Genomic DNA, 25805 nt, shown 5'->3' with positions numbered 1-25805 from the left:
CAGCACCTCCAGCTCCGAAAAGCAGGGCGTGGGGTTCCACAGCAATGCCAAACTTGAGAATGCTGCCAGGGTCAGAGGGGAAGGCTGGGTCCTCCCCTGCCTGTCGTGGGAAAGGAAACTGTCAGGGTGGCAGCCAGGGCAGGGAGGTGAGGGCCCTGCAGCAGGAAGCAGGGGTCTGACGCGGAGACCCTCTCCCCGTGATCGCGGCCCTCGGCTCCCCTCTGAGCAGATGGAAACCTCTGAGAAGTGTGAAGCCACAAACCCTTTACATCCCTTCTGCGTGGGGCTGCTCAGAAGGCAGACAGTAGTGAATAGCTCGATGCAGCTGCTGGGATGTTTTACAAAGCGTATTCAGAATAACAAGAACCAGAGCGTGCTTTCTTGCCAAAGTCTGAGGCATCTGTCCAGTCGGATTGGGAAGCAGGTGCCCGGGCTGAGGGGTCTGGGGCCGCCCCTCTTGCAGCAGGCCCTCCCGTGGGAGTGGAAGCGGCCTGTACCAGCACACGCCCTTCCCTGGCCTCTGGGCAGGACAGTGGACAGGTGAGGGGGACGTGGGCGCCTCAGGGAGAGGGGAGGCGGGCTGAAAAATTTGGCCACGGTCCCAGTGTTAACAGGGGCAGGGCAGAGACATCTCACCGTGTACTACTGGGGAGACCTTCTCTGCTTCTGGAAGCCCACTGGCACGTTGAGAGTTCTGGCTCCAGTGCGAGGCATGGCTCTGAGATTGGACTGGCCTCGGTTTCCCCATCTGAGACATGGGCACTGTTAATGGTACCTGCAGCGGTGCAGGGTTGTGCGGCTTGAATGAGATGATGCCTGCAGGGCTCAGGCGCGAGGCCGGCGTCCTGTGCCCCGCAGCTGCTGCCCCACGTTATGGGCAGAGGAGAGCGTTCATTGTTGCCAAGATTAGCGGGCTGGCGGGTCGCGGGGAGGGCCGGGAAGCCTCTGCTCTGGCTGCGGTCCCCTCCCTCGGCACCCCCTGGCCTGGGGCTAAGCCTCGGTCTCTGCCCACGTCCAGCTTCTGCTTCTGCACGAGGGGTGGTCTTGTGCAGAAATGACCTGGCAGGACCGAAGGGTCAGGGTTTCCCCGAGTGACCCAGGAAGAGAGTGTGGCCGCCCGGGCATCTTGAGAGGAAATGCTATCTGGGCAGACAGATGGCCGGACCCCAGAGAGAGCGGGACCCATGCGGACGGACAGAACACACCTGTCACACACCCTGGGGCCCAACCTGGAGCCTCCCGTTGACCTGTCAGCCCACGCCGGTCTGGGGCTAAGGTGGCCATTTCTTCCGAGCTCTTTGGGCTTCTGCGTGGCTGTTAGGCCAGAGGCTCTGCACCGGGGCAGGTGCTCGGGGGTCTCTGCTTCACACCAGGCCTGTCTTTCCCACGTGGCTGCTCCAAACACACGCGTGCTCAACACGGCCCTGCGGGCCTGCAATCAGTTGTCCCGGGGGGAGAAGTCAGAGTGAAACGGTGGTTCTCCAAGTGTGTTCTAGGGACCCTCAGGACCCTCAGCGCTCACAGCAGTACTGGGCCGTGGCGTCAGGTGGGCGCTGCCGGTGGAGGCGGCGCTTTGTGTCCTTGTGTTGCACACAGCTTTTGTTTTTAAGTTCAGATGTGGCGTATGATCGATGTAACCGCATGAACCAAAGCTCTTAGGATCCCACACGGCTCATAACGGTGTAGACGGGCCCTAAGGTGGAAGTGCTTGCGGCCTCCTTGGAAACACCGCTTGTGCCTCGGGTCCCTCTGGCGCACAGGACCAGAAGGACCTGGCCGGTTCTGGGCCATCTGAGGTTTACAGTTTGGGCCCAAGTCACTCCTGGGATGGACGTGCCAGGGCCCTTGAACTTTTGGTAAAAAGCAGGCGTTTTTCGTTTCCCGAGGCTTTGCCTAGCTTTGAGGTGTTTGCTGGCAGTGAAGGCCCTGAGCGGGGTCGGTGGGTGGTAAGGGAGAGTGGGTACTGGCAGGAAAGACTCTTCGGGGGTGGGAGAAGGTCCTGCACACGAGGCCCAGAGTGACACTAGACAATACTTATTTTTATTGCCTTTTATCGTCTGCCTTACTTCTCTGTCGGGAGTCAGGAGTACCGTGTCTGAATCCTGGTGAGCTGTGCAAGCCTGGGCAAGTGGCCTCGCCTCTCTGAGCCTCCATGGCCTTGCCTATAAGACATGTGAATGCTAACAGCTGCGTTTCAGGAAGTTGTGGGTTCAGAGGAGGTGCTGGGTCAAGAAGTGACTTGTGGTTTACAGACGGTGGACCTGTGAGGAGGGATATCCTCGGACGTCGGGGTCTGTCCCACTTTCACCTCCTTAGCAAAGCTGTGACACAGACCCTCCTGGGCGTCTGGAAGGCCCCCGCGGCCCCAGAGGAGCAATTTATAGGCCACTCCCAATTACAGAAAGAATAATTCTGAGCCGGCTCTGAGAGCAGGGAATGCTGTAGCGGTAATTGTCCGCTGAGAAGCCTCCAGCTCGCTGTGGGAGGTGCTGGTGAGCGGAGGTCTGGGGAGAGCCCGGAGCAGGTACCAGGGTCCCGTGGGCTGCATTTCGAAACAAAAATAGGTTGGTGAGATGCACGTGGTGTCAGCGCTCAAGGCCGCTCCCGGGGCTCAGGGCGGACCTTGGACTGCAGCTGGCACCTCCTCTCTGCTGGGTCCAGCCTTGCTCTGGGCAAGGAAGACAGGTGGAACCGGGCTGAGGCCCAGGGGGATTGAAGGTCACAGGGCCAAGTGCAGGTCAGAGCCCCTGCCGGCCTTCAGGGCACTCCGTCCTCAGGGTTTGCTGAGTGCCGCTCTGTGCCTGGCCCCCGGGTCCCTGTGGCCCACTGACCACGCCTGAAGCTTCCTGGAGGGTCTGCCTTCACACCCAGGCCACCGCGGGGGAGGAGCTCCTAGAGCCCGGCTTGCAGCTTCACGCTGCTCATGTCAGCCCCTTCTCCTCGCCCCGGGGGTGGGGAAGGCCAGAGCTCGGGGAACACCCGGCTTGGAGGCTGCACGACGTGGCCCTGCCTTCCTCCCTCCCTCTCCCCCCTCCCCCCCCAGAACCACGCCGGCCTCCCCACTGCCCCTGCACCCGCCTGTGTGCGCTGTGTGTGTGCAGCGGGGCCTTTGCACGTGCCCCTCCACTCGGGAGCCCCCCTGCCCGGCTCCCTGCCTCCAGTCTGCCCGGCTTCTCAGTGAAGCCCGCTCTGGTCACCCTCTGGAAAAAGGCAGTGCAGCCCTGGCCCTCCTGAGCCCCATGCCCTGACCTGCGTTCTCCTCTTCAGGCACCATTACTCACCTAACACACTAGACAATACTTATTTTTCTTGCCTTTTATGGTCCGCCTAAATCTCTAGCATTCAGGCTCCACGAGGCCAGGGGCCTGTTTTATCCACAGGTGTAGGCCGAGCCCCACGGATGGATAGGCACGCGGTGACTGTGGGGTCGGGAAAGGAAGGGAGCCACAGGGGCTCCTGCGCCGGGACCCTGCCCATCCGCCCCCCTTGGAAATGTTGACCGTGTCCTTCTGGTCACACAGTGTGTCCTCACTGGGTCCTCCTGGCACCTGGTCTGGGCTCCTGGAGAACTGGCCACCGTGGCCCTTCCGTGTGCGCCCTGTGATGTGGTTCCCAAGTGGCTGCCATTTTCTCCGACACCCCAGGAGCACGTTGTTCATCCCATTACAGACTGTTAGCTTTGCCCTAGTGTCTGGCGGCAGGGACGGGGGTCTGGGCAGGGGTCCTGAGAAGGTGGAGCCCTACGGCTCCCGGTGGTGGAGACGGGGCTACTTGAAAATCTGTGTGTTCCAATCCCACCTCTGATTCTTTTTTTTTTTTTTTTTTTCCGGTACGCGGGCCTCTCACTGCTGTGGCCTCTCCCGTTACGGAGCACAGGCTCCGGATGCGCAGGCTCAGCGGCCATGGCTCACGGGCCCAGCCGCTCCGTGGCATGTGGGATCCTCCCAGACCAGGGCACTAACCCGTGTCCCCTGCATCGGCAGACGGACTCTCAACCACTGCGCCACCAGGAAAGCCCCCACCTCTGATTCTTATGTGCTGTATGGCTTTGATTAAGCTAGTTTTAACCTTACTCTCTGCCTCAGTTTCACCCTCTTGAAAATGAGGATAATAACTGTCCCCGCTTCCCTGGGTGTTAAAGCCCCGCCTGGAATGCAGTGGGGTATTCAGTGCTCTTGGTGACTGTTTCTGTTTGCTGCTGACTACTTAGAAATCCGGGGGGCTATGGGGTTGCAACTTGGTGTGACCTTTCTGGAAAGCAAATACAAATCGCTTTTGTACAAAAGCGCAATTTATACAAATCACAATTTGGCTATACAAATCGAGATTCTTTTTTTTTTTTTTAATCTTTTGGCTGTGCTGTGCAGCATGTGGGATCTCAGTTCCCCACCCAGGGATTGAACCTGCGCCCCCTGCATTGGCAGTGCAGAGTCTTAGCCACTGGACACCAGGGAAGTCCCTACAAATCGAGATTCTTTAAACATCCACACACAGTATCTTCTGGGAATCTCTCCTGAGGAAAAGGAAACACAGAGCCATATACGAAGATGTTCACTGTGGCGTTTTTGTCCAGCCATTAAAAATGGCATTTTTTTATAGACTGTTTAAGGATTAGGGAAAGCACTCATAATATACTAAGAGGATGTAAGATTGCACACACAATTGGATGTAAATTGGTAAAATATATATGCAGAAAGAAATGTTTAAAGCTCTCTGCTGGCAGGGATCTCAGTAGGTGTTCAATCCTGGTTCCTTTCCCTTCACCTAAGCCAGCAATTAACTGAAAAAACACATCCATGTGTGTATGTATGTGTGTATGTATGCACATATGTATATAATATCCCTGGAAAAAAATCACATGTGTATAATTTTCTGGAGGAAGATTTATAAATTATACATACACCCAATCTCCCCCTCTATATGAATATATGTGTATATGTTTACATGTATGTATATGCACACATACACACATATATGCATATATGCCTTTATTTTCTGGATGAACATTTTATTTTTTATTTACTTATTTTTTTTGCGGTACGCGGGCCTCCCACTGTTGTGGCCTTTCCCACTGCGGAGCACAGGCTCCGGATACGCAGGCTCAGCGGCCATGGCTCATGGGCCCAGCCGCTCCGCGGCATGTGGGATCTTCCCAGACCGGGGCACAAACCCGTGTCCCCTGCATCGGCAGGCAGACTCTCAACCACTGCGCCACCAGGGAAGCCCTGGATGAACATTTTAAACTGAGGTTATAGCTAAAGGGAGTACAGCCTCGTTTCTTTATTCTTCCCACAAAAACAAGGCCGTTCCTGTTTCTCCAGTTCGGCCGGTCTGGGCCTCACGACTTTGTGCTCTGCAGAGATGGGTTTGCGCATCTGCCTGGCTTTCTCAATCAGGGACCCGCCGGAGCGCTGTTCTCGCCTTAGTCCTGATCTGTTACTTTGTGCATCTTCGCTCCTCTGGCTTGTTCCTTCCGTCGCCTCCCCCTCCCCCTCCCCCTCCGAGACACAGTCAAGCCCACGGCAGCCAGTCCCTTCCCAGTAGCTTTTCGGGGTGTGCGGTGGGAGGGCGCGTTGTTTCTGATTAACCCGGGATGCGCCAGCCAGACTCCGCTCCTGCGTCGGGAGGAAAACCCCACTGTGTGAAGTGACTGTCACAGTTCTCCCCGCCCACCTGTCCCCCCCCCCCGCCCCGCTGCGTCTCCCCTCCCCGCCTGGCCTCCCCCAGCAGTTAAAGTGCTCTTTGATGCTTCCCCACGTCTCCCTACTGACGCTTCCGTGGTCGGCACGTGTGCCTGCCCCTCGCCTGTGCTAGGAAACTTCTGCAGCCAGCACTGTGGGGCTCGCTTTCCTTCCCCACAGACACTTGTCCAGCCCCTGGCTGGCCTGGCCACGCTGACTTGGGCATCGCGGCTTCATCCACAGGCCCATGGGGCCCTTGCTGGGAAAGCCGGTGGCTGCAGGTGCTGAGGTGGCCCAGGCAGTGGGGTGACCACAGAGGGCTCAGGGGTGGCTGGTTTCCTGGCGGAGGGGCCTCTGGCTTTGCGGGTGCTCAGCACAAGGGTGGGGCATCTCACTGCCAGCATGCCCTCCCTCCTGAGGGCTGGGAAGGGGCGAGTCTGCGCCGTCCTCACCAGGGTTCCATGGAAACCGCATCCCTGCTTCGGGGGAGGGAGGACGCTTCCCCACACTTGGTGCTGGTTAAAGACCCGGCCCCCGAGAAGAGGAGAAAACGGCGTTCCTGGCCTGGCTGGGTGCAGCTGCCGTGTCCTGGGGGGTGCGTTCCTCCCCACAGAGCCCCTTCCCCGGGCCTGAGAGAACGGCCGGAGGCTCAGCCGGGCGTCTCCCTGCAGGTGCCGACAGGCCAGAGGGTGTCCGAGCCGCTTGCTGCCGCCGAGGAGGCCCGACGCCAGGCGGAGCTGGGCCTCGCAGGCCCTCAGCCTCTGGTCCACGTGCCGGGAGCCCACGTGGCCGCTGCGCTCGGCCCAAGGGAAGGCCGTGGACGAGCTGGTGGCCAGGCCCTGGGCGGTGCATGGGCGGCCGTGGGGCCTCCCCAGCGTGGCCAGGCCCGTCATGCTGCAGTGCCGGCCAGCCCAGGAGTTCAGCTTCGGCCCCCGGGCCCTGAAGGACGCGCTGCTGTCCACCGACCCAGCCCTGCGGCAGCTCTACACGTCCACCTTCTCCCCAGCCGAGCGGCTCTTCCTGGCTGAGGCCTACAACCCCCGGAGGACGTTCTTCCGCACGCTGCTCATCCACACGGGCTTCGACTGGCTCCTCAGCCGCCCTGAGGCTCCCGAGGACTTCGAGACCTTCCACGCTGCCCTGGCGCCCCGGAAGCAGAGCCTGGCTCGGAAGCACATTTACCTGCAGCCCATAGGTACCTGCAGCCCGTGCATACCTGCAGCCTATGGGCACCTGCAGCCCATGGGTACCGGCGGGCATGGGCATGGACCCCATGGGGCAGCAAGTGGCGATGAGCTGGAGGGTGGCATCCTGGGCCATCAGGACACCCCGGTGGGGAGGACGAGGGCCTAGATCTAGCCTGAGGTGGGGATGTCTGTGCCCGGACCCCAGGCAGGACCTGATACGAGGAGGATGTGCTGGTGTGCTTGGGATTCGGGGGTGAGACTCAGCCCTCCCCCTGCCCCCAGCTCCACGCTGTTCAGAAAGCCCAGGGCCCTGGGGCCCCTTGGGCAGCATCACTGCCCTGTTCTACCCACAGGTGCCGCCTCACCCACCTGTGGGTAGAAGCACCCCTGGCCCCATCTGTTGAAGCCAGTGCTGTCCTAGGCACTGTACTGGCTGCTTCCTCTGTGGTGTGGGGTGCTGGGGTCAGGGTTACCCCACTTCATCGGTGAGGACACTGAGGCTGGGAGGGGTCACTTGACCTGCCCAAGTCACAGAGCTGTTGGCTGGTAGAGGCAGGATTTGACCCCAGTGCCCTGCTCTTAGCCCCGAAGCTATACTTGGAGACACTGGCAGGGACTGGCGGGGACTCGGGGACTCCTGCGTGGTCTTCCAGCGCTCAGACTGGGGACGCCAGGTGTGAGGGGCTGTGCGTGGACCAAGGGCCGAGATGCCTCGACCAGGCTCTCTGGGGCTTGCTGGCCAGGTGCTGGGGATGAGGGGCGGGCCACGGGCTCTGCATGCCAAGGCAGGCCTTGCCCCACGCAGGCTCATTACCCACCCTCCTGCCCTGAGGACCAGAGGCCTGCAGGCACCCCTCCTGTTCCATCCTCCCCTGGCCAGTCGGCCACCTCTGTCTGTAGACTCTGCTTCCAAACTCCCAAACCATCCATGTTGTCTCCCCGCTGACAGCTCATCTTGTTAAAATGCGGGCTCTGGTTCCAGAGATCTGGGGTGGGCCTGGGGATCTGCATTTCTAATCACCTCCTGGGCAAGCCGCTGGCCTGGGGACACTGCAGCCACCTTCTCGCAGGTCTCCTGGCTTCCAGCCTTGGTCCGTGTCCAGGGTGCTGGGCACAGGCAGATGGGGGCTCCGAGGAGCAGGCAGGGGGCCTGACGGCACTGCTCCGCCCCCAGATCTGAGCGAGGGGCCGGCAGGCGGCGCGCTTCTGGACCACCTGCGGAGCTGCACAGAGGCCTTCTTCGTGGGCCTGCAGGTCAGGTGTCTGCCATCGGTGGCAGCCACGTCCATCCACTGCTCATCACGCCCCAGTCAGGACTCTGACAGGCTCCAGCTCCACACAGGTGAGTGCATGTGGTGTGGGCACAGGTCAGGCCAGCGTGAGGGCAGGCGTCCACCGCTTGTGTTTCTTTTTGTTATATTCACTAGTTTGTTGTTATTTTTTTGATTCCACATATAAGTGATATCATATAGTATTTGTCTTTCTCTGACTTATTTCACTTAGCAAAATGCTCTCCAAGTTCATCCATGTTGCTGCAAATGGCAATATTTAATTCTTGTTTATGGCTGAGTAGTATTCCGTTGTGTATATATACATATATATATGTATATATACCACATCTTCTTTATCCCTTCATCTGTCGATGGACATTTAGGTTGCTTCCATATCTTGGAAACTGTAAATAATGCTGCTATAAACACTGGGCTTCATGTTTTGGGTTTTTTTGGATATATGCCCAGGAGTGGGATTGCTGGATCATATGGTAGCTCTGTTTTTAGTTTTTTGAGGAACCTCCATACTGTCCTCCACAGTGGCTGCACCAGTTTACGTTCTCACCAACAGTGCAGGAGGGTCCCTGTTCTCCACACCCTAGACAACATTTGTTATTTGTGTTCTTTTTGATGGTGGCCATTCTCAGAGGTGTGAGGTGATGCCTCATTGTGGTTTTGATGTGCATTTCCCTGATGATTAGTGATGTTGAGCATCTTTTCATGTGCCTGTTGGTCATCTCCATTTCCTCTTTGGAAAAATGTCTATTCAGTTCTTCTGCCTATTTTTTAATCAGATTGTTTGTTTTTTTGATGTTGAGTTGTATGACTTGTTTATATATTTTGGATATTAACCCCTATTGGTCATATGATTTGCAAATATTTTCACCCATTCTGTAGGTTGTCTTCTCATTTTGTCAATGGTTTCCTTTGCTGAGCAAAAGCTTTTAAGTTTAATTAGTCCCCGTTTGTTTATTTTTGCTTTTTTTTTGTTTCAGGAGGCGGATCCAAAAACATATTACTACAATTTCTGTCAAAGAGTGTTCTGCCTATGTTTTCCTCTAGGAGTTTTACAGCATCCAGTCTTACATTTAGGTCTTTAATCCATTTCGAGTTTATTTTTGTGTATGGTGTTAGAGAATGTTCTAATTTCATTCTTTACATGTAGCCGTCCAGGTTTCCCAGCACCACTTATTGAAGAGACTGTCTTTTCTCCATTGTATATTCTTGCCTCCTTTGTCATAGATTAGTTGACCATAAATACATGGGTTTATTTCTGGGCTTTCTATCTTGTATCATTGATCTATATTTCTGTTTTTGTGCCAGTACCGTACTGTTCTTTTTTTTCTTAGATTAATTAATTAATCAATTAATTTTTGGCTGTGTTGGGTCTTTGTTGCTGTGCAAGGGCTTTCTTTATTTGCAGCACGTGGGGGCCACCCTTCGCTGTGGTGCGTGTGCTTCTCACCGTGGTGGCTTCTCTTGTTGCTGAGCACAGGCTTTAGGCGTATGGACTTTAGCAGTTGTGGCACACAGGTTCAGTAGTTGTGGCTCGCAGGCTCTAGAGTGCAGTCTCAGTAGTTGTGGCACACGGGCTTGGTTGCTCTGTGGCATGTGGGATCTTCCCAGACCAGGGCTTGAACCTGTGTTCCCCTGCACTGGCAGGCAGATTCTTAACCACTGCACCACCAGGGAAGTCCCCCATACTGTTTTGATTACTGTAGCTTTGTAATATAGCCTGAATTCAGGGAGTGTGATACCTCCAGCTCTGTTTTTCTTTCTCAAGATGGCTTTGGCTGTTTGGGGTCTTTTTTGTTTCCATACAAATTCTAAAATTATTTGTTCCAGTACTGTGAAAAAAATGCCATTGGTAATTTGATAGGGATTGCTTTGAATCTGTAGATTGCTTTGGGTAGTATGGTCATTTTAACAATATTGATTTTTCCAATCCAAGAACATGGTTATATCTTTCCATCTGTTTGTGTCATCTTCAGTTTCTTTCATCAGTGCCTCTTCTGTTCTTCCAAAAGAGAGACAAAGTAGAAACACTTTGCATTCTTTTCAATACGAATAGCAAGATATTGATAACAAAATTTTACAGACATTATTATTATTATTATTATTATTATTTTTGTGGTACGCGGGCCTCTCACTGTTGTGGCCTCTCCCGTTGCGGAGCACAGGCTCCAGGACGTGCAGGCTCAGTGGCCATGGCTCACGGGCCCAGCCGCTCCGCGGCACGTGGGATCTTCCCGGACCGGGGCACGAACCCATGTCCCCTGCATCGGCAGGTGGACTCTCAACCACTGCACCACCAGGGAAGCCCTTACAGACATTATTAGTAAGGAAAATTGGAAACCAGTTTCTCATATTATAAGAACTCTAATGTAAAATATTAGCAAATCAAATCTAGAAATATGTAAAATACATTACAACTCACTTATATTTATTCCAGGAACATGAGGGTAGTTTAACATTTATTTATTTATTTTTATTTTTGGCTTCATTATTCTCTCACTTTTTTTTTTTAATTGAAGTATAGTTGATTTACAATGTTGTGTTAGTTTCAGGTATATAACAAAGTGATTCATTTATACATACATATGTATCTATTTTTTTCAGATTCTTTTTCCTTATATGTTATTACAAACTATCGAGTAGAGTTCCCTGGGCTATACAGCAGGTCCTGTTTGGTTACTTACTTTGTATACAGTCGTGTGTATATGTTCATCTCAAACTCCTAATTTATCCCTCCTCCCCTTCCCCTTTGGTAACCAGAAGTTTGTTTTCTGTGTTTCTGTTTTGTATATAAGTTCATTTGTATCAGTTTTTTTAAGATTCCACATATAAGCAATATCATATGATATTTGTCTTTCTCTGATTTACTTCACTTACTATGATAATCTGTAGGTCCATCCATGTTGCTGAAATGGTATTATTTCATTCTTTCTTATGGCTGAATAATATTCCATGTATGAATATACCACATCTTCTTCTTTATCCATTCATCTGTCGATGGACATTTAGGTTGCTTCCATGTCTTGGCTATTGTACATAGTGCTGCAATGAACAGTGGAGTGCATGTATCCTTTCAAATTACAGTTTTCTCTGGATACATGCCCAGGAGTGGGAATGTAGGATCATATGATAGTTCTATTTTTAGTTTTTTAAGGAACCTCCATGTTGTTTTCCATAGGAGCTGCACCAGTTTACATTCCCACCAGCAGTGTAGGAGGGTTCCTTTTTCTTCACACCCTCTCCAGCATTTATTATTTGTAGACTTTTTGATGATGGCCATTCTGACTGGTGAGGTGATACCTCATTGTAGTTTTGATTTGCATTTCTCTAATAATTAGTGATATTGAGCATCTTTTCATGTGCCTTTTGGCCATCTGTATGTTTTCTTTGGAGAAATGTCTATTTAGATCTTCTGCCCATTTTTCGATTGGGCGGTTCTTTTTTTTTTATATTGAGCTCTATGAACTATTTGTGTGAACCATTTGGAGATTAATGTCTTGTCAGTTGCATAATTTGCAAATATTTTGTCCCATTCTGTAGGTTGTCTTTTCGTTCTGTTTATGGTTTTCTTTGCTGTGCAAACTTTTAAGTTTAATTAGGTCCTGTTTGTTTATTTTTGCTTTTCTTTTCTTTGCCTTAGGAGACAGATCCAAAAAAATACTGCTATGATTTATGCTTTCCTCTAGGAATTCTATACTCTGTTCTTACATTTCTGTTTTTTTGTTAGAACCATGCTGTTTTGATTACTGTAGCTTTGTAGTATAGTCTGAAGGCAGGGAGCCTGATTCCTCTAGCTCTGTTTTTCTTTTGCAAGATTGCTTTGGCTGTTTGGAGTCTTTCGTGTTTCCATTAAAATTAAAAAAATTTTTTCTAGTTCTGTGAAAAATGTCTGTGGTAATTTGATAGGGATTGCATTAAATCTGTAGGCTGCTTTGGGTAGTATGGTCATTTTGACAATATCAATTTTTCTGATCCAAGAACATGGTATGTTTTTCTGTCTGTGTCATCTTTGATTTCTTTCATCAGCATCTTATAGTTTTCAGAGTATAGGTCTTTTGCCTCCTTAGGTAGGTTTATTCCTAGGTATTTTATTCTTTTTGATGCGATGGCAAATGGGATTGTTTCCTTAATTTCTCTTTCTGAACTTTCATTGTTAGTGTATAGGAATGCAACAGATTTTTGCGTATGGTTCTTTGTATTTCTGTGGTGTTGGTTGTAACTTCTTTTTCATTTCTAATTTTATTGGTCTGGGCACTCTCCCTTTTTTTCTTTTCTTTTTTTTTTTTGCGGTACACGGGCTTCTCACTGCTGTGGCCTCTCCTGTTGCGGAGCACAGGCTCCGGACGCGCAGACCCAGCGGCCATGGCTCATGGGCCCAGCCGCTCCGCAGCATGTGGGATCTTCCTGAACCGGGGCACAAACCCGCGTCCCCTGCATCGGCAGGCGGACTCTCAACCACTGCGCCACCAGGGAAGCCCCTCCCTTTTTTTCTTGATGAGTCTGGCTAAAGGTTTATCAAATTTGTGCAGGCTTCTGGTGGATGGAGCTGGGTCCTGGCCCTCTGGTGAGCAGGGCTGTGTCAAGGGGTGTGTCTAGAGGTGGCCGTGGACTCAGAAAGTCTTTGGAAGCCAGTTTGCTGATGGGTGGGTTGTGTTCTCGCCCTGTTGGTTGTTTTACCTGAGGCGTCCCAACTCTGGACCATGTTGATGGGTGGGGCCAGGTCTTGGTGCTAACATGGCGGCCTCCAGGAGGGCTCACACTGATGAATATCCCCCAGTATCTCCACCACCAGTGTCCTTGGACCCACAGTGAACCATAGCTGCCCCCGGCCTCCCCAGGAAACCCTCCAAGACCAGCAGGTTGGCCTGGCCCAGGTTCCTATGAAGTCACTGCTTTTGCCCTGGGTCCTGGTGCACACAAGACCTTGTGTGCATCCTACAAGGGAGGAAGGAGTCTCTGTTTCCCCAGTCCTGTGGAGCTCCTGCACTCAAGCCCCACTGGCCTTCAAAGCCAGATGCTCTGGGGCTCCTCCTCCCAATGCTGGACCCCTAGGCTGGGGAGCCTGGTGTGGGGCTCAGAACTCTCACTCCTGTGGGAGAACTTCTGTGATATAATTGTTCTCCAGTCTGCGGGTCACCCACCTGTGGGGTATGGGATTTGATTATATTGTCAATGTGCTCCTTCTACTGTCTCTTTGGGTTTCTTCTTTATGTCTTTGGATGTGGAGTATCTTTTTTGGTAGATTCGTCTTTTTTACTGGTGGCCATTCAGCAGTTAGCTGTGATGTGCTCGTGAGAGGGGAGCTCAGGGTCCTTCTACTCTGTCATCTTGTCCCAGGATCTTTCATCAGTGTCTTATAGTTTTCCGAGTACAGGTTTTTTGCCTCCTTAGGTAGGTTTATTCCTGGGTATTTTATTCTTTTTGATGCAGCAGTGTCACTTGGTTTTTTAATTTTTAGAAATTTATTTATTTATTTATTTGGTTGTGCCAGGTCTTAGTTGCAGCAGGTGGGCTCCTTAATCGTGGCTCGAGGGCTCCTTAGTTGCAGCACGCGGTATCCTTAGTTGTGGCATGTGAACTCTTAGTTGTAGCATGCATGTGGGATGTAGTTCCCTAGCCAGGGATGGAACCTGGGCCCCCTGCATTGGGGGCTCAGAGTCTTAACCACTGGACTGCCAGGGATGTCCCAGTGTCACTTTTTTCATCATTCCCAATTCCCGGCTAAAATTACATTTAGCATTTATATCTATGAGCATAATCGCTTTATAATCTGTGTCTGTGAGTCCAGCATTTGGAGCGCCCATGTTGCTCTTTGTGCTATTTCTGCTAATTCTGTCTTGGTTCTTTTGCCTCATTGTGTGTCTTATTTTTGATTGTTAGCTGGACATCTTATGTGAAAAATTAGTTTAACTTTTAGAAGAATTTGTGGCCTGGGATGATGTAGTTTTTCTGCAGAGAGGATTTTATTTCCCCTTGGCCAGGCACCAAAGGGAGCTGACGGTCTGGGCCACCCTGATGACCCCAGGAGTACAGCCTTCCTCTCCCCGGGTGCGGCCCTTTGGGGTAGCCGGCAGAGCAGGGGCTGTGTCATCAGGGTCACCTTCCCATCCCCCGCCTCAGAAACAGCTCAGCTTCATCTCTTGGGATTCTAATCTTCTCCCTGTTTCTAGTTTCTCATTAGGTCTCTGGTGTTTTAAAAGTCCTGTTTATTGAGGCATAATTTACATATAGAGAAATTATTCCTTCTGGGTGTAACCGTTCTGAGTCCTGACACACACACACACACATCACATAGCCATCACCATAAGAGTGTGTAGAATAGCTTGCCTCGCCCCCCCAAGCCTTCCTCCGTGCCCCCTGTAGCCACCCGTCCCCCATCTTCAATGCCTTAAGAAGCTGTTCTTTGTGTTTCACTCGGCTTGTTTGGTTTATCTTGTAGTGGCAGGTAGTGGGCGCCATCCCAACGGTGGCGTGCCCCTTTCTCTGTCCCAGACTGCAGCCTCGGTCCCTCACTGGGCACAGCCCTCCCCCGCCCCCGAGGGTCTGAGCGGGGCCTGAGGAGCAGTGGCCGGCCTGGGCCCCGCCCCTCCTGCCCCGTGCGGCGCCACCACGCCTGCCATTGCTTCCGCCTGACTCGGGGGAAACCCAGCATCTGTCCAGCTGCCCCAGGGGCTGTGGTGCCTGGGTCCGGGTGTCCATCTCTGCTGACTGCTGAACAGACTGCTGTTTCCCCCGCCCTAGGCTTCCTGGGCCACTAGGAAGGAACGGGGCCCGGGAGGGCTCAGCAAGCAGGTGGCGTGCAGAGGCCATGAGAGGTGGGATTCCCGTGGTCAGATTACGTGGTTTAGATGGCTGTGTTCATTTCCTGCGGCCGCTGTAACGAAGCACCACAAACTGGGTGGCTTAAAACAGCAAAAGTGTGTTATCTCACGGTCCGGAGACCAGAATTCTGAGACCAAGGTGTTGGCCGGCCCTGTCCCCTGTGAACGCTCCGGGAGACCCCTCCTCACCTCCTCCACCCCTGGTGGCGGCCGGTGGTCCTTGGTCCAACCTCGGCCTCCATCATCACGTAGCTTGTGTCGCTTCTCCTCTTAGAAGGACCCCAGGCGAATTGGATTAGGCCCACCCTACTGACCTCACCTTAACTTGATTACATCTGCAAACCCTGTCCCCAAGTAAGGTCACATTTCACGTACCGGGCATTACGACTTCCACATTATCTTTCTGTGGAGACACAGCTCAGCCTGTAACAATCATCACTGCCAGTGTCACCTTAAGAACTAACATTCGTTGGTCTCCTCCAAGGTCTCAGCCACTCATCCCAAGGTCACACCTGGACCTGGGCTGTCCGGACAGCAGCCACTGGCCACATGTGGCTACTGAACACACACACGCACACCCGCATTGAAGACTCAGCATGAAAAACTACATAAACAATCTTACTTTTTAATACTTGATGACATGTTAAAATTTTGGATATGTTAGGTTAAAATATGTATATTATTAAAATCAATTTGATGTTTTAATTTACTTTAAAATTAGTAAAACTTAAAACTCAGTCACACATTCAGGTCACACTGTGTTTCTACGGACAGTGCTGGGCTAGGCCTTGTCATGACCCGCAACTGTGCCATCTCTGCAGTGGGGCTTTCAAGCAACTCACTCTCAACGCCCCCCCCCCCCCCGACATTTCCCGCCGTCTCTCCAGTTTCCTGCTAACGGTTCCTTGATCATCAGGTACAACCCGCTGGTCCTTCCCCCGTCGCGCTGTCTGGATCTGCTTCCTGCCCTGACTCCTACCCTCCCGGCTCGGCCACCCTCTTCCCCTCCTGTCCACACCTGGGTAAATCCGACTCCTGTCTCCCCGGCAGCTGAACGCGACTGGAGAAAAACGCACCCTCCGGTGGTCCCCTCAATGCACGACTGTAGGCCCGAGGGGTCCTGGGTGGTGCCCGGCGCCCCGGGCCCTCAGGTCTTCTCCTTCCCCTTCCTTCTGACAACGACCTTGCTTTTTTTTTGCTGAGGAAATACAAAGGGGGACCGCCAAGCTTCCCTGACGGCGGCTCCCCGCCTGCTGCATCCGTGCTCCCCGTCGTGGACTGTTGGCCTAGCCGCTCTTCACGGACCCGCCCGAGCCCCCCGCCCGCGCCTGCTCCCACCCACCCGGCAGCTCTCCCCGCCGTCCCCCCTCGGACGGACGAGCTGCTGCGACTCCTCCCGTCCTAACACGCTCTCTGGCCCGCTGTGCCCCGCCAGCTGCTACCCTGCTTCTCAGCTCCTCTCTGTAGCCACAGCCCTTGGAGAAGGTCTTTGTCTCCCAGTTGTATCGCCTCCCCTCTCCCCCGCCCCATCACTCTGAGACCCTCCTGGTCGTGGGCCTCTCAGCCCTCTGCCTGTGCGCTCGGGGCTCCTTCACACCCCACCTCAGCCACGCGTCTACACCCGCACTCCCGGGAACTGCTGTAACCACTTACTTAGCAGTGACTTAGCAGCTTAAACAACACTCGTTCTCTTACAGTTCTGAGGATGGAAGTCTCCCAGGACTAAAATCCAGGCACCGGCAGGGCTGGCTCCTTCGGGAGGCTCCGGGGAGACCCCGTTTCCTGGCCTTGCAGCCCCTCCTCCTCCAGAGCCGGCGCTGTGGCCCCTTCAGCTCTCTCTGACCCTCCTGCCTCCTCTCGTGAGGACCCTGGTGATTCCATCGGGTCCAGCTGGGTAATCCAGAATCACCTTCCCGCTGGGAGACCTTTAATTTAACCACATCTGCTCGCTTCTGCCAGGTGAGGAACGCACGCACAGGTCCCGGGGATGAGATGCCACGTCTTTGGGGCCATCAATCAGCTGCCCGAGGCTGCAACGGCTCTTCCCACGAACACCGGTCTCGTTGGCCCGGCGGCCTTTTTGGTGTCCCCACTTGGACTACCCTGTCCAAACCTGAGCTCTTTCTTCCCCCCGAGGCCCAGGCCCGTAGCCCCCGCTTCACATGGTGCAGCTTGTCTGCTGAGTTTTCGGCCTCAGTCTGAGTTTTTCATGGAATGTCACTAGCTTGCGTCCGACTGTGGGACGAGCTGGTCCCAGGCAGAGAAAGGGGGATGGGCCCGGAGCGGGGGGCCCAGCCCCCTCCTCACTGACCCCTCTGGCCCTGTCCCCGCAGACGGCATCCTGTCTTTCCTGAAGAGCAGCAAGCCGGGCGATGCGTTATGCGTGCTGGGCCTCACGCTGTCCGACCTGTACCCCCGCGAGGCCTGGACCTTCACCTTCGGCACGTTCCTCCCGGGGCATGGTGAGCCGGCACCTGGGGGCCTCCTGCCTCAGCCCTGAGGGGTGGGAACAGGGCCTGGAACATCATCCCCTCGCTGTTTCTCCCAGAACCCCTCCTGGGGGAGAGAATGGGCATATATGGAAATGCTCTCTTGAACCTGCAGTCCCAGTTCTCGCCCCTCCTGGGCCAGGCCCCGGGGCCTCCTTCACCGGCTGCGCTGGCAGGGCGGGGCCTCTAGGACATGTGCATCCCGAGGAGGGTGGCCTTGCCCGTGGGCTCCCTGAGCTGAGGCCGCTCCTGGAGCCTCCGCTTCTCTGCCTCTCCCCAGAAGTGGGCGTCTGTAGCTTTGCACGCTTCTCGGGGGAATCCCTGCAGCAGGGGCCCAGCACCCCTGACCTGGCCCCCGAGGCACCCCTGCAGGACAGAGGCCGGGCCGTGTGCTTCAGCGCCCTGGGGATGGTCCAGTGCTGCAAGGTGGGTGTTGAGGTGCTGCCCAGGTGGCGGGAGAAGGTGGGGGACAGGAAGAGGAGGGGCTGCTGGGGGTTCCGGCGAGCTCCAGGAAGATGCTAGGGCGTGGAATCAGAAGGGCGTGAGTGGACGGCCATCGAGCCCTGGGTCCAGCCCTCACAGTGCTGAGGACCATCCTTCACTTGAGGGACTCTGGCCACTAAGGCTCAGAAACGCCAAGTGCTTTGTCCAAGGTCACACAGCTTTCAAGTGGCAGGGCTGGGATTTGAGCCCTCGTCTGTCTGACACCCAAACCTCCATGTTCTGAGGCCCCCAGAGCTGACCACACCAGCTTGCCTTTCTCCCTGGAGCCCAGAGTAGCCCCCGCACCCAGGGGTCCCGGGGATCGGCGGGTGGCGGGCCCCAGGGTGCAAGGCGGTGGGGACCTTCTCCCTCAGGTCACGTGCCACGAGCTCTGCCACCTCCTGGGCCTGGGGAACTGCCGCTGGCTCCGCTGCCTCATGCAGGGCGCCCTCAGCCTGGACGAGGCCCTGCGGCGGCCCCCGGACCTCTGCCCCGTCTGCCTTCGGAAGCTGCAGCACATCCTGGGCTTCAAGCTTGTGGACAGGTACAAGGTGAGTCGCGGGCAGGGGGAGGGGTGAACAGGTCTGCGGATCTCGTGGGTCTGGCTGAGTCCTCCGCCAGGCGCCTGGCCCAGTGCTGGTGGCTGTCTCCACAGGGGCGCACGGCTTTTATTTCCCAGGCAACCCTGATCAGAGCCGGTCTTTACCGGGCACTGACCGTGTACTAGACCCTGTCCTAGAGCTTCCTGTACTCGGGCCGGTTCTGGCATCACCAAGGGGCCTTCCCCAGCAACACTTTCTCCCTAATTGGCTCACAGCCCCTCCGGAGGAGGAGGCGGAACCAGACTAACCAAGAATCACTGTGGAAAGGCAGGAGCTGCTCTTAATCCGGCCCCGCCCTACGCGGGGGCTGAGCCAGCGCGGCGATGCTGCCCTCTGCTGTCCGCACGAGGCACTGCCGGGCAGCAGGGCCCAAGAGGGACCCTAGGGAACCGGGTCCATCTGCTCCACTGCAGGGAGAAACCTTATCCTACGGGGAAGTTCGTTTGCAAACTCAGACACTTTACTCTGAGTTCACAGTTCAAAGGCAGGTGGTGGTTATTTTCTCTTTTTAAAAATCTTTTATTATTTTTTAATTGAAGTATAGTTGATTTACAATGTTGTGTTGATTTCTGCTGTACAGCAAAGTGACTCAGTTATACATATATATATACATACATTCTTTTGTATATTCTTTTCCATTACGGTTTATCCCAGGATATTGGATATAGTTCTCTGTGCTATACAGTAGGACCTTGTTGTTTATCCATTCTATATGTAATAGTTCCAAACTCCCCATCCATTCCTCTCCCACCCCCCTCCCCCTTGGCAACCACAAGTCTGTTCTCTACATCTGTGAGTCTGTTTCTGTTTTGTAGATATGTTCACTTGTGTCATTTTTTAGATTCCACATATAAGTGATATCATATGGTATTTGTCTTTCTCTGACTTAATTCACTTAGTATGATAATCTCTAGTTGCATCCATGTTGCTACAATTGGCATTATTTCATTCTTTTTTATGGCTGAGTAGTATTCCATTGTATATATGTACCACATCTTCTTTATCCATTCATCTGTCAGTGGACATTTAGGTTGTTTTTATGTCTTGGCTTTTGTAAATAGTGCTGCTGTGAACGTAGGGGTGCATTTATCTTTTTGGATTAGAGTTTTGTCTGGATATATGCCCAGCAGTGGAATTGCTGGATCATATGGTAATTCTATTTTTAGTTTTCTGAGGAAGTTCCATACTGTTTTCCCTAGTAGCTGCACCAGTTTACCTTCCCACCAACAGTGTAGGAGGGTTCCCTTTTCTCCACACCCTCTCCAGCATTTGTTATTTGTAGACTTTTTAATGATGGCCACTCTGGTGTATGGTGATACCTCCTTGTAGTTTTGATCTGCATTTCTCTAATAATTAGTGATGATGAGCATCTTTTTATGTGCCTATTGGCCATCTGTATGTCTTCTTAGGCGAAATGTCTATTTAGGTCTTCTGCCCAGTTTTTGATTGGGTGGTTTGTTTTTTTTTTTTGTTATTGAGTTGTATGAGCTGTTTGTATATTTTGGAGATTAAGCCCTTGTCAGTCGCCTCATTTGCAAAAACTTTCTCCCATTTCATAGGTTGTCTTTTCATTTGATTTATGGTTTCCTTTGCTGTACAAAAGCTTGTAAGTTTGATTAGGTCCCATTTATTTATTTTTGTTTTTATTTCTATTGCCTTGGGAGACTGACCTAAGAAAACATTTGTATGATTTATATCAGAGAATGTTTTGGCTATACTCTCTTCTAGTTTTATGGTGTCATGTATTATGTTTAACTCTTTAAGCCCTTTTGAGTTTCTTTTTATGCATGGTGTGAGGGTGTGTTCTAATTTCACTGATTTACATGCAGCTGTCCAACTTTCCTGGCACCACTTGCTGAAGAGGCTATCTTCTTCCCACTTTATATTCTTGTATCCTTTGTCGAAGATTAATTCACCTTAGGTGTGTGGGTTTATGTCTGGGCTCTCTATTCTGTTCCATTGATCCATATGTCTGTTTTTGTGCCAATACCACAGTTTTGATTACTGTAGCTTTGTAGTATTGTCTGAAGTCTGGGAGGGTTATGCCTCCTGCTTTCCACCCCCCCACCTCAGGATTGCTTTGGCAATTCTGGGTCTTTTATGGTTCCATATAAATTATTGGATTATTTGTTCTAGTTCTGTGAAAAATGTCATGGGTAATTTGATAGGGATTGCATTAAACCTGTAGATTGCTTTGGGTAGTATTGCCGTTTTAACAATATTAATTCTTCCAATCCAAATGCATGGGATATCTTTCCATTTCTTTGAATCATCTTTAGTTTCCTTTATTAATGTTTTATAGATCTCAGCATATAAGACTTTCACCGCCTTGGTATTTTAATTTTGTGGTGCAGTTTTAAAAGGTATTTTCTTTTTTACATTCCCTTTTTGATATTTCATTGCTAGTGTAAAGAAATGCAACCAATTCTAGTAGTTTTTGTGTGGAGTCTTTAGGGTTTTCTATTTATAGTATCATGTCATCTACATAGAGTGACAGTTTTACCTCTTCCCTTCCAATTTGGATACCTTTTCTTTCTTTTCCTTGTCTGATTGCTGTGGCTAGGACTTCCAATACTATATTGAATAGAAGTGGTGTGAGTGGGCATCCTTGTCTTGTTCCAGATTTTAGTGGGAAGGCTTTCAGCTTTTCACAGTTGAGTATTATGTTGGCTGTGGGTTTGTCATAAATGGCTTTTATTATGTGGAGATATGTTCCCTCTCTACCCACCTCGGTAAGAGTTTTTATCATAATGTTGAATTTCGTCAAATGCTTTTCTGCATTTATTGAGATGATCATGTGGTTTTTGTCTTCTTTTGTTAAAGTGGTGTATCACATTGATTGATTTGCATATATTGAACCATCCTTGTGAACTTGGGATGGATCCCACTTGGTTGTGGTGTATGAACTTTTTAATGTGTTGTTGGATTTGGTTTGCTAATATTTTGTCGAGAATTTTTGCATCTGTAGTCATCAAAGATATTGGTGTGTAATTTTCTTTTTTGGTGGTATCGTTGTTTCTGGTATCAGGGTGATGGTAGCTTCATAGAATGGCTTTGGGAGTGTTCCCTCCTCTTCAATCTTTTGGAAGAGTGGTAATTTCTTCTTTAAATCCAACTTTGGATGAAAATACCAAGTTAAATGAAGGCATAGGCCCACCAACAAAACAGCTTGGGCTTACTTTGAAGACCCAAAGTTTTAAGCCAGACGCGTCAAGTGAATCTCGTCGTGGCTGAGGTTCTGGGAAGCCCGTCCTCCTCTGGGAGATGGTCAGCCCCTGCAGCCCACTGGCTCCGGGGGCTGGACTCGGGGGAGCGGCTCTTGGACAGGCAGGAGTTGATGATCCGCTGCTTGTGGAGGCGTTGGCTCTACGTTTCTAGCGGGCTCCCAGGCTGCTGCTGGTCGGGGACCCCAGGCTGGGGACCCCTGAACACGGGGCTGGGCACGTCCAGGTCAGAGTTGCCTCTCGGCCTGGGTCTCCTCTGAATGTCTCTGGGGTAAATAGCGCGTCGAAGGGCGCTGAGGAGGCAGCCTGCCTCGCTGGAGAGGGGACCCAGAGGCAGCCCCCCCGTAGGGAGGTGTCTCTGCTGCCGACTGGCTGACAGCGCTCAGCAGGATGCGACGGGCGTGGGCGTCACCGTCACCAGAGCGCCTGCCGCACCAAGCGCAGGGGTGGGGACTTGGCCGGAAGCTGCTCATTATCCTCGTGTGCTTGTAAGGTGGAGGGGGGGCAGCTGCGGCCTACAGAAGGTCTGGGGTTTCTCACCACTTCCTTTCTTGGGGTCTTGCTCGCCTATCAGACCCGAACTTTCAGGCCCTTCGTCCCCCTCCCCTGACGCGTGCCTTCCCGCGACTCCTAACCTCGAGGGGGGTGCCCTGGGCCTGCTCTGGATCTGTTCCCATCAGTCAGCGGTGTGCTGGTAAGCACCCTCTAAGGAAAAAGCCTCGATTGGGAGTATCTGGCAGTTTCCATGGTGTAAAGACTCCACCACGGCCAGCTCTGAGCCATCACGGGAGGAGAGTGGGGAGGAGGTGGGCAGTAGCTGATCGCATCTCCGATGCCCGGATGCATCACGCGCAGAGGCGCTAGTGGGATGTAGGAAAACCATCATTCCCTTTGCTTTGAACAGAGTGTTAACAAGTCAGCTCAGTTATCCACGAATAACCGTCAGGCTTGCAAAGCTCCTGCAAGTTCGCTGTCTTTAGAGGCCCCCATTCCGAGGGCCCCTGTGGCACCAGACTGCCACTCGCCCTGGGTCGTGGGCACAGTGGGGTCCCCTCGGGAGAGGGGCTGGGTCTCCTGGCGGCTCCCTGGCGAGGGAAGGGGGCCGGACAGGCCGACTCAGCCTGCGTCTCTCCCTCGTAGAGACTGTACACCTGGACGCTATCGGCGGCGGGGACGCGGCCTGGGCCGGCGGCTGGGGAGCCGTCCGTGTCGGAGGACACCCTGCCCTGCAGCGCGGACTCGGGCCTGTGCGGCGAGAGCGACTCGGAGCCGGGCAGCGGCCTGTCGGAGCCCCTGTCCCCGGACGCCTGGAGCCACGCCTTCCCCGCGGGCCCGGAGCTGGAGCCCGAGGATGGGCTGGGCTCCCTGGCGGCCGCGGAGAGTCCGGGGGAGGCCCTGGCGGAGCACGGGCGCTGGCTGGCGGCCTGCATCCAGGCCCTGGAGAGGGACGTGACCGAGGAGGAGCTGGCGCGGGTGGACGGCGCCGTGGACGCCCTGGCCCGCTGGGACCTGTTCACGGGGCGGCTCCCGGCCCCCCGGCAGGACCCGCCCTGCGGCCGAGACGGCGCGGGGCTGCGCCGAGTCCTGGGCGACAAGTTCTCCTCCCTCAGGCGGAAGCTGAGCGCTCGCAAACCGTCCAGGGCTGAGGCGTCCCCGCGGCGCTGGAAGGCGGAGGACAATTAGCACGGCTGGTGTGTCTCGTCCAGGGCGCTGCGGGCCCGGCAGCGGGAGGAAGGGACGGTGTCTCGGGAAGCGGAAGGCGATCCGTCTGCACGTGGACCCCGCACCCCGAGTCCCAACCGCAGCCTCGCGACGCGGCCGAGGGCCGTCCTTGGGCCGCACCCGACTGCACAGAGCAGGTGCCTGTCTCTCCTGCGGCCTGGGGCTCGGGGCTCTGCTGCGGCGAACTCAGACTGCAAGTTCCCAACGTGGGTCCTCCGCTCAAAGGGGGGCAAAGGGGGTCTTGTTGCAATCTACAAGGTCCCCCGCCTCCCCCGACCCCAAGCCCGTAGAAAGGGCCCCTTTCTGCGGCACTAACCGCACTCTAACCTTGGAACTTGGCGTGGGCGTCTCCCTGAAAGTTCCGGGTGGCCACCGCCTACCAGACGACGTGCCCAGAGATGTGCCACTTCTTCTGACAACTGCTGCGGGAAGGGAGGGTGTCCCGTGTGCAGGTCTGAAGGTGCTGCTGCCTGCTGTGACTTGCAGAGGTGGAAGCAAACCGCGGCTCCATCCTCAGGACAGTTTTCTGACAAAGGTGGCCTGGACCCCAACACCGGTGAGGGCAAGGAGATGAGAGTTTTGTTCCGAACACCTGTGTCTGTGTTTTTTGGTCTAGTTCGACCAGTTGCTGAGAGAACAAGTGGTTTAGATGTTAAAATATCCACCACCCCAGTGCAACTGTCTGTCTTCCTTTAATTCCGTCAAACTTTGCTTCCTGTTCTTTGAAACTCCTTTACGTGCAACTCACACATTTGATTGTTAGGTTTTCCTGACCTACTGACCCCGTTTTCATTATCAAATGCCCCGGGCTGCTGCTCACGAGTCCTGGGGAGAGATGCTTCTCGTCCGGACAGCAGAGCTCCCGTGGAGTGATGGGTAGGCGCAGCTACTTTCCACCTGGAGAGGCAACAGGAGCAGCTCCTACATTTTGTGCATATAGCTTAGACAGTTTGGGGGGCCTGCTAAGAAAAACAGTACAAACTACAAATATAGAATCAGGAGGGTTGCCCCCTGAGCAAGGACGCCTGAAGCCTCCTTGTGATGTAGGTTCCAGCCCCAGAAAGATGTGAAGGGATGAGACCATCCTGAAGATAAAGCAGCAAGGATGAAGCTCTTCAGACCCGCGTTGTCTTTTTCATGGGGTTGAAGGTGCATCGCGAGGATCCAGAGGTAACTGACGGGGGAGAAGAGGACGTGCCAGGCTCTGCAGAACGTGTGCTGGGCCGACCCCGCAGATAGCACGACGGAAGAAGAGAAGGAGGCCTCGGAGTCTGTCACTGTGAACAAACCGCTCACCCTAGTGGCTTCAAACCCCAGCAACCTATGCTGCTCAGAAAGCTGCAGTGTGGACGGAGCTTGGTGGGGCAGGTCTGCCCCTGGGGCTGGGCTGGAGAGCCCCGGCTCTAGGACGGCTCGCTCACGGGGCTGCCGTGTGATGGCCGAGGGCCAGGGCCTTGGTTCTGTCCGGGTGGCTTGGGCTTCCGTGTAGTAGGGCGGCTGGCTACCAAAGGAGGGATTTCCTGGAGTCACGTGGAAGACGTGTAGCCTCTCAGGACTCAGCCGTACTCTGTTAAGGCCGCCTGAAAGGCTCACCCAGGCTCACACACAGGGAGGGGATGTAGATCCCGCCTCTTCACAGGGGTGTGGTGAGGTTCTGGAAGAGCCTGGGAGGTGAGAAAACATTTATGAAAAACCTGCCCCAGTTAGTGTTTGCTGCTCAGATTGGCCATCATACCTGCGACAAAATCGTACCCGTTTTTCTTCTGCAAAAGATTAACGACTGGAATGATGTAGGCACACACACAGGTGACGAAGAGAGAAGAGCCTGGCTCAGACTGAGGGAGGGCGCTCAAGGGGGTCGTCACGAGATTCTTGGTGCCGTCTGTCTGCAACCGTGGCCTTTGGCTCCAAACTGTGACGAGTGTCCCAGAAAAGCATTCTGAAGTGGGGAGGGACAAGCCACTTCCTCCACAGCCTTCATCAGTTGCAGATGGAGGACACTCTTTAAAGACAGCTGCTGGGAGGAAAGTTTTGAAAGCAAAACGTTTAGGAGCAGAGATGATAGCGTCCTCCCTCTGCTCAAATATCAGCCAGGTTCTGCCCCTGCTGGGGGTGGAGAGCAGTTGGGGACAGTCCCCAGGGAGTGGCTTTTGGCAGAGGAGGGGCTCACGAACGCCATCTCCCAGAGCAAAGTCACGGCTCACCAATTTCAGGCTCAGACTTGGCACAGCTGGGCACCTTAACGGGGCTGAGCTGAAATAGCTTCAGATAACGGTTTCCGAGAAACAAGGGCCTGGTTTTTACTTACGC

At 53.6% G+C, this 25805-nt stretch overlaps 1 protein-coding gene across 2 annotated transcripts; it reads left to right on the top strand.

Moving 5' to 3' along the window:
* Nucleotides 1-6572: 6572 nt before the first annotated feature.
* AMZ1 (archaelysin family metallopeptidase 1) lies at nucleotides 6573-23456 on the top strand (the record flags this gene model as incomplete). 2 transcript variants are annotated; one of them, XM_082645018.1, is made up of 6 exons in its annotated part: nucleotides 6573-6876; nucleotides 8043-8210; nucleotides 17309-17437; nucleotides 17745-17890; nucleotides 18391-18498; nucleotides 22914-23456. In XM_082645018.1, 6 exons carry the CDS (start codon nucleotides 6573-6575, stop codon nucleotides 23454-23456), a joined length of 1398 nt encoding a protein of 465 aa, XP_082501144.1. The 2 variants fall into 2 exon arrangements, with proteins under 2 accessions (XP_082501144.1, XP_082501143.1); XM_082645017.1 differs by having other exon boundaries at nucleotides 18322-18498.
* Nucleotides 23457-25805: the final 2349 nt, after the last annotated feature.

This window comes from Mesoplodon mirus (genome assembly GCF_964341445.2).
Source record: "Mesoplodon mirus genome assembly, chromosome: 15".
NCBI classification, from domain to species: Eukaryota; Metazoa; Chordata; class Mammalia; order Artiodactyla; family Ziphiidae; genus Mesoplodon; species Mesoplodon mirus.
This window is presented reverse-complemented; position numbering and strand designations above follow the sequence as displayed.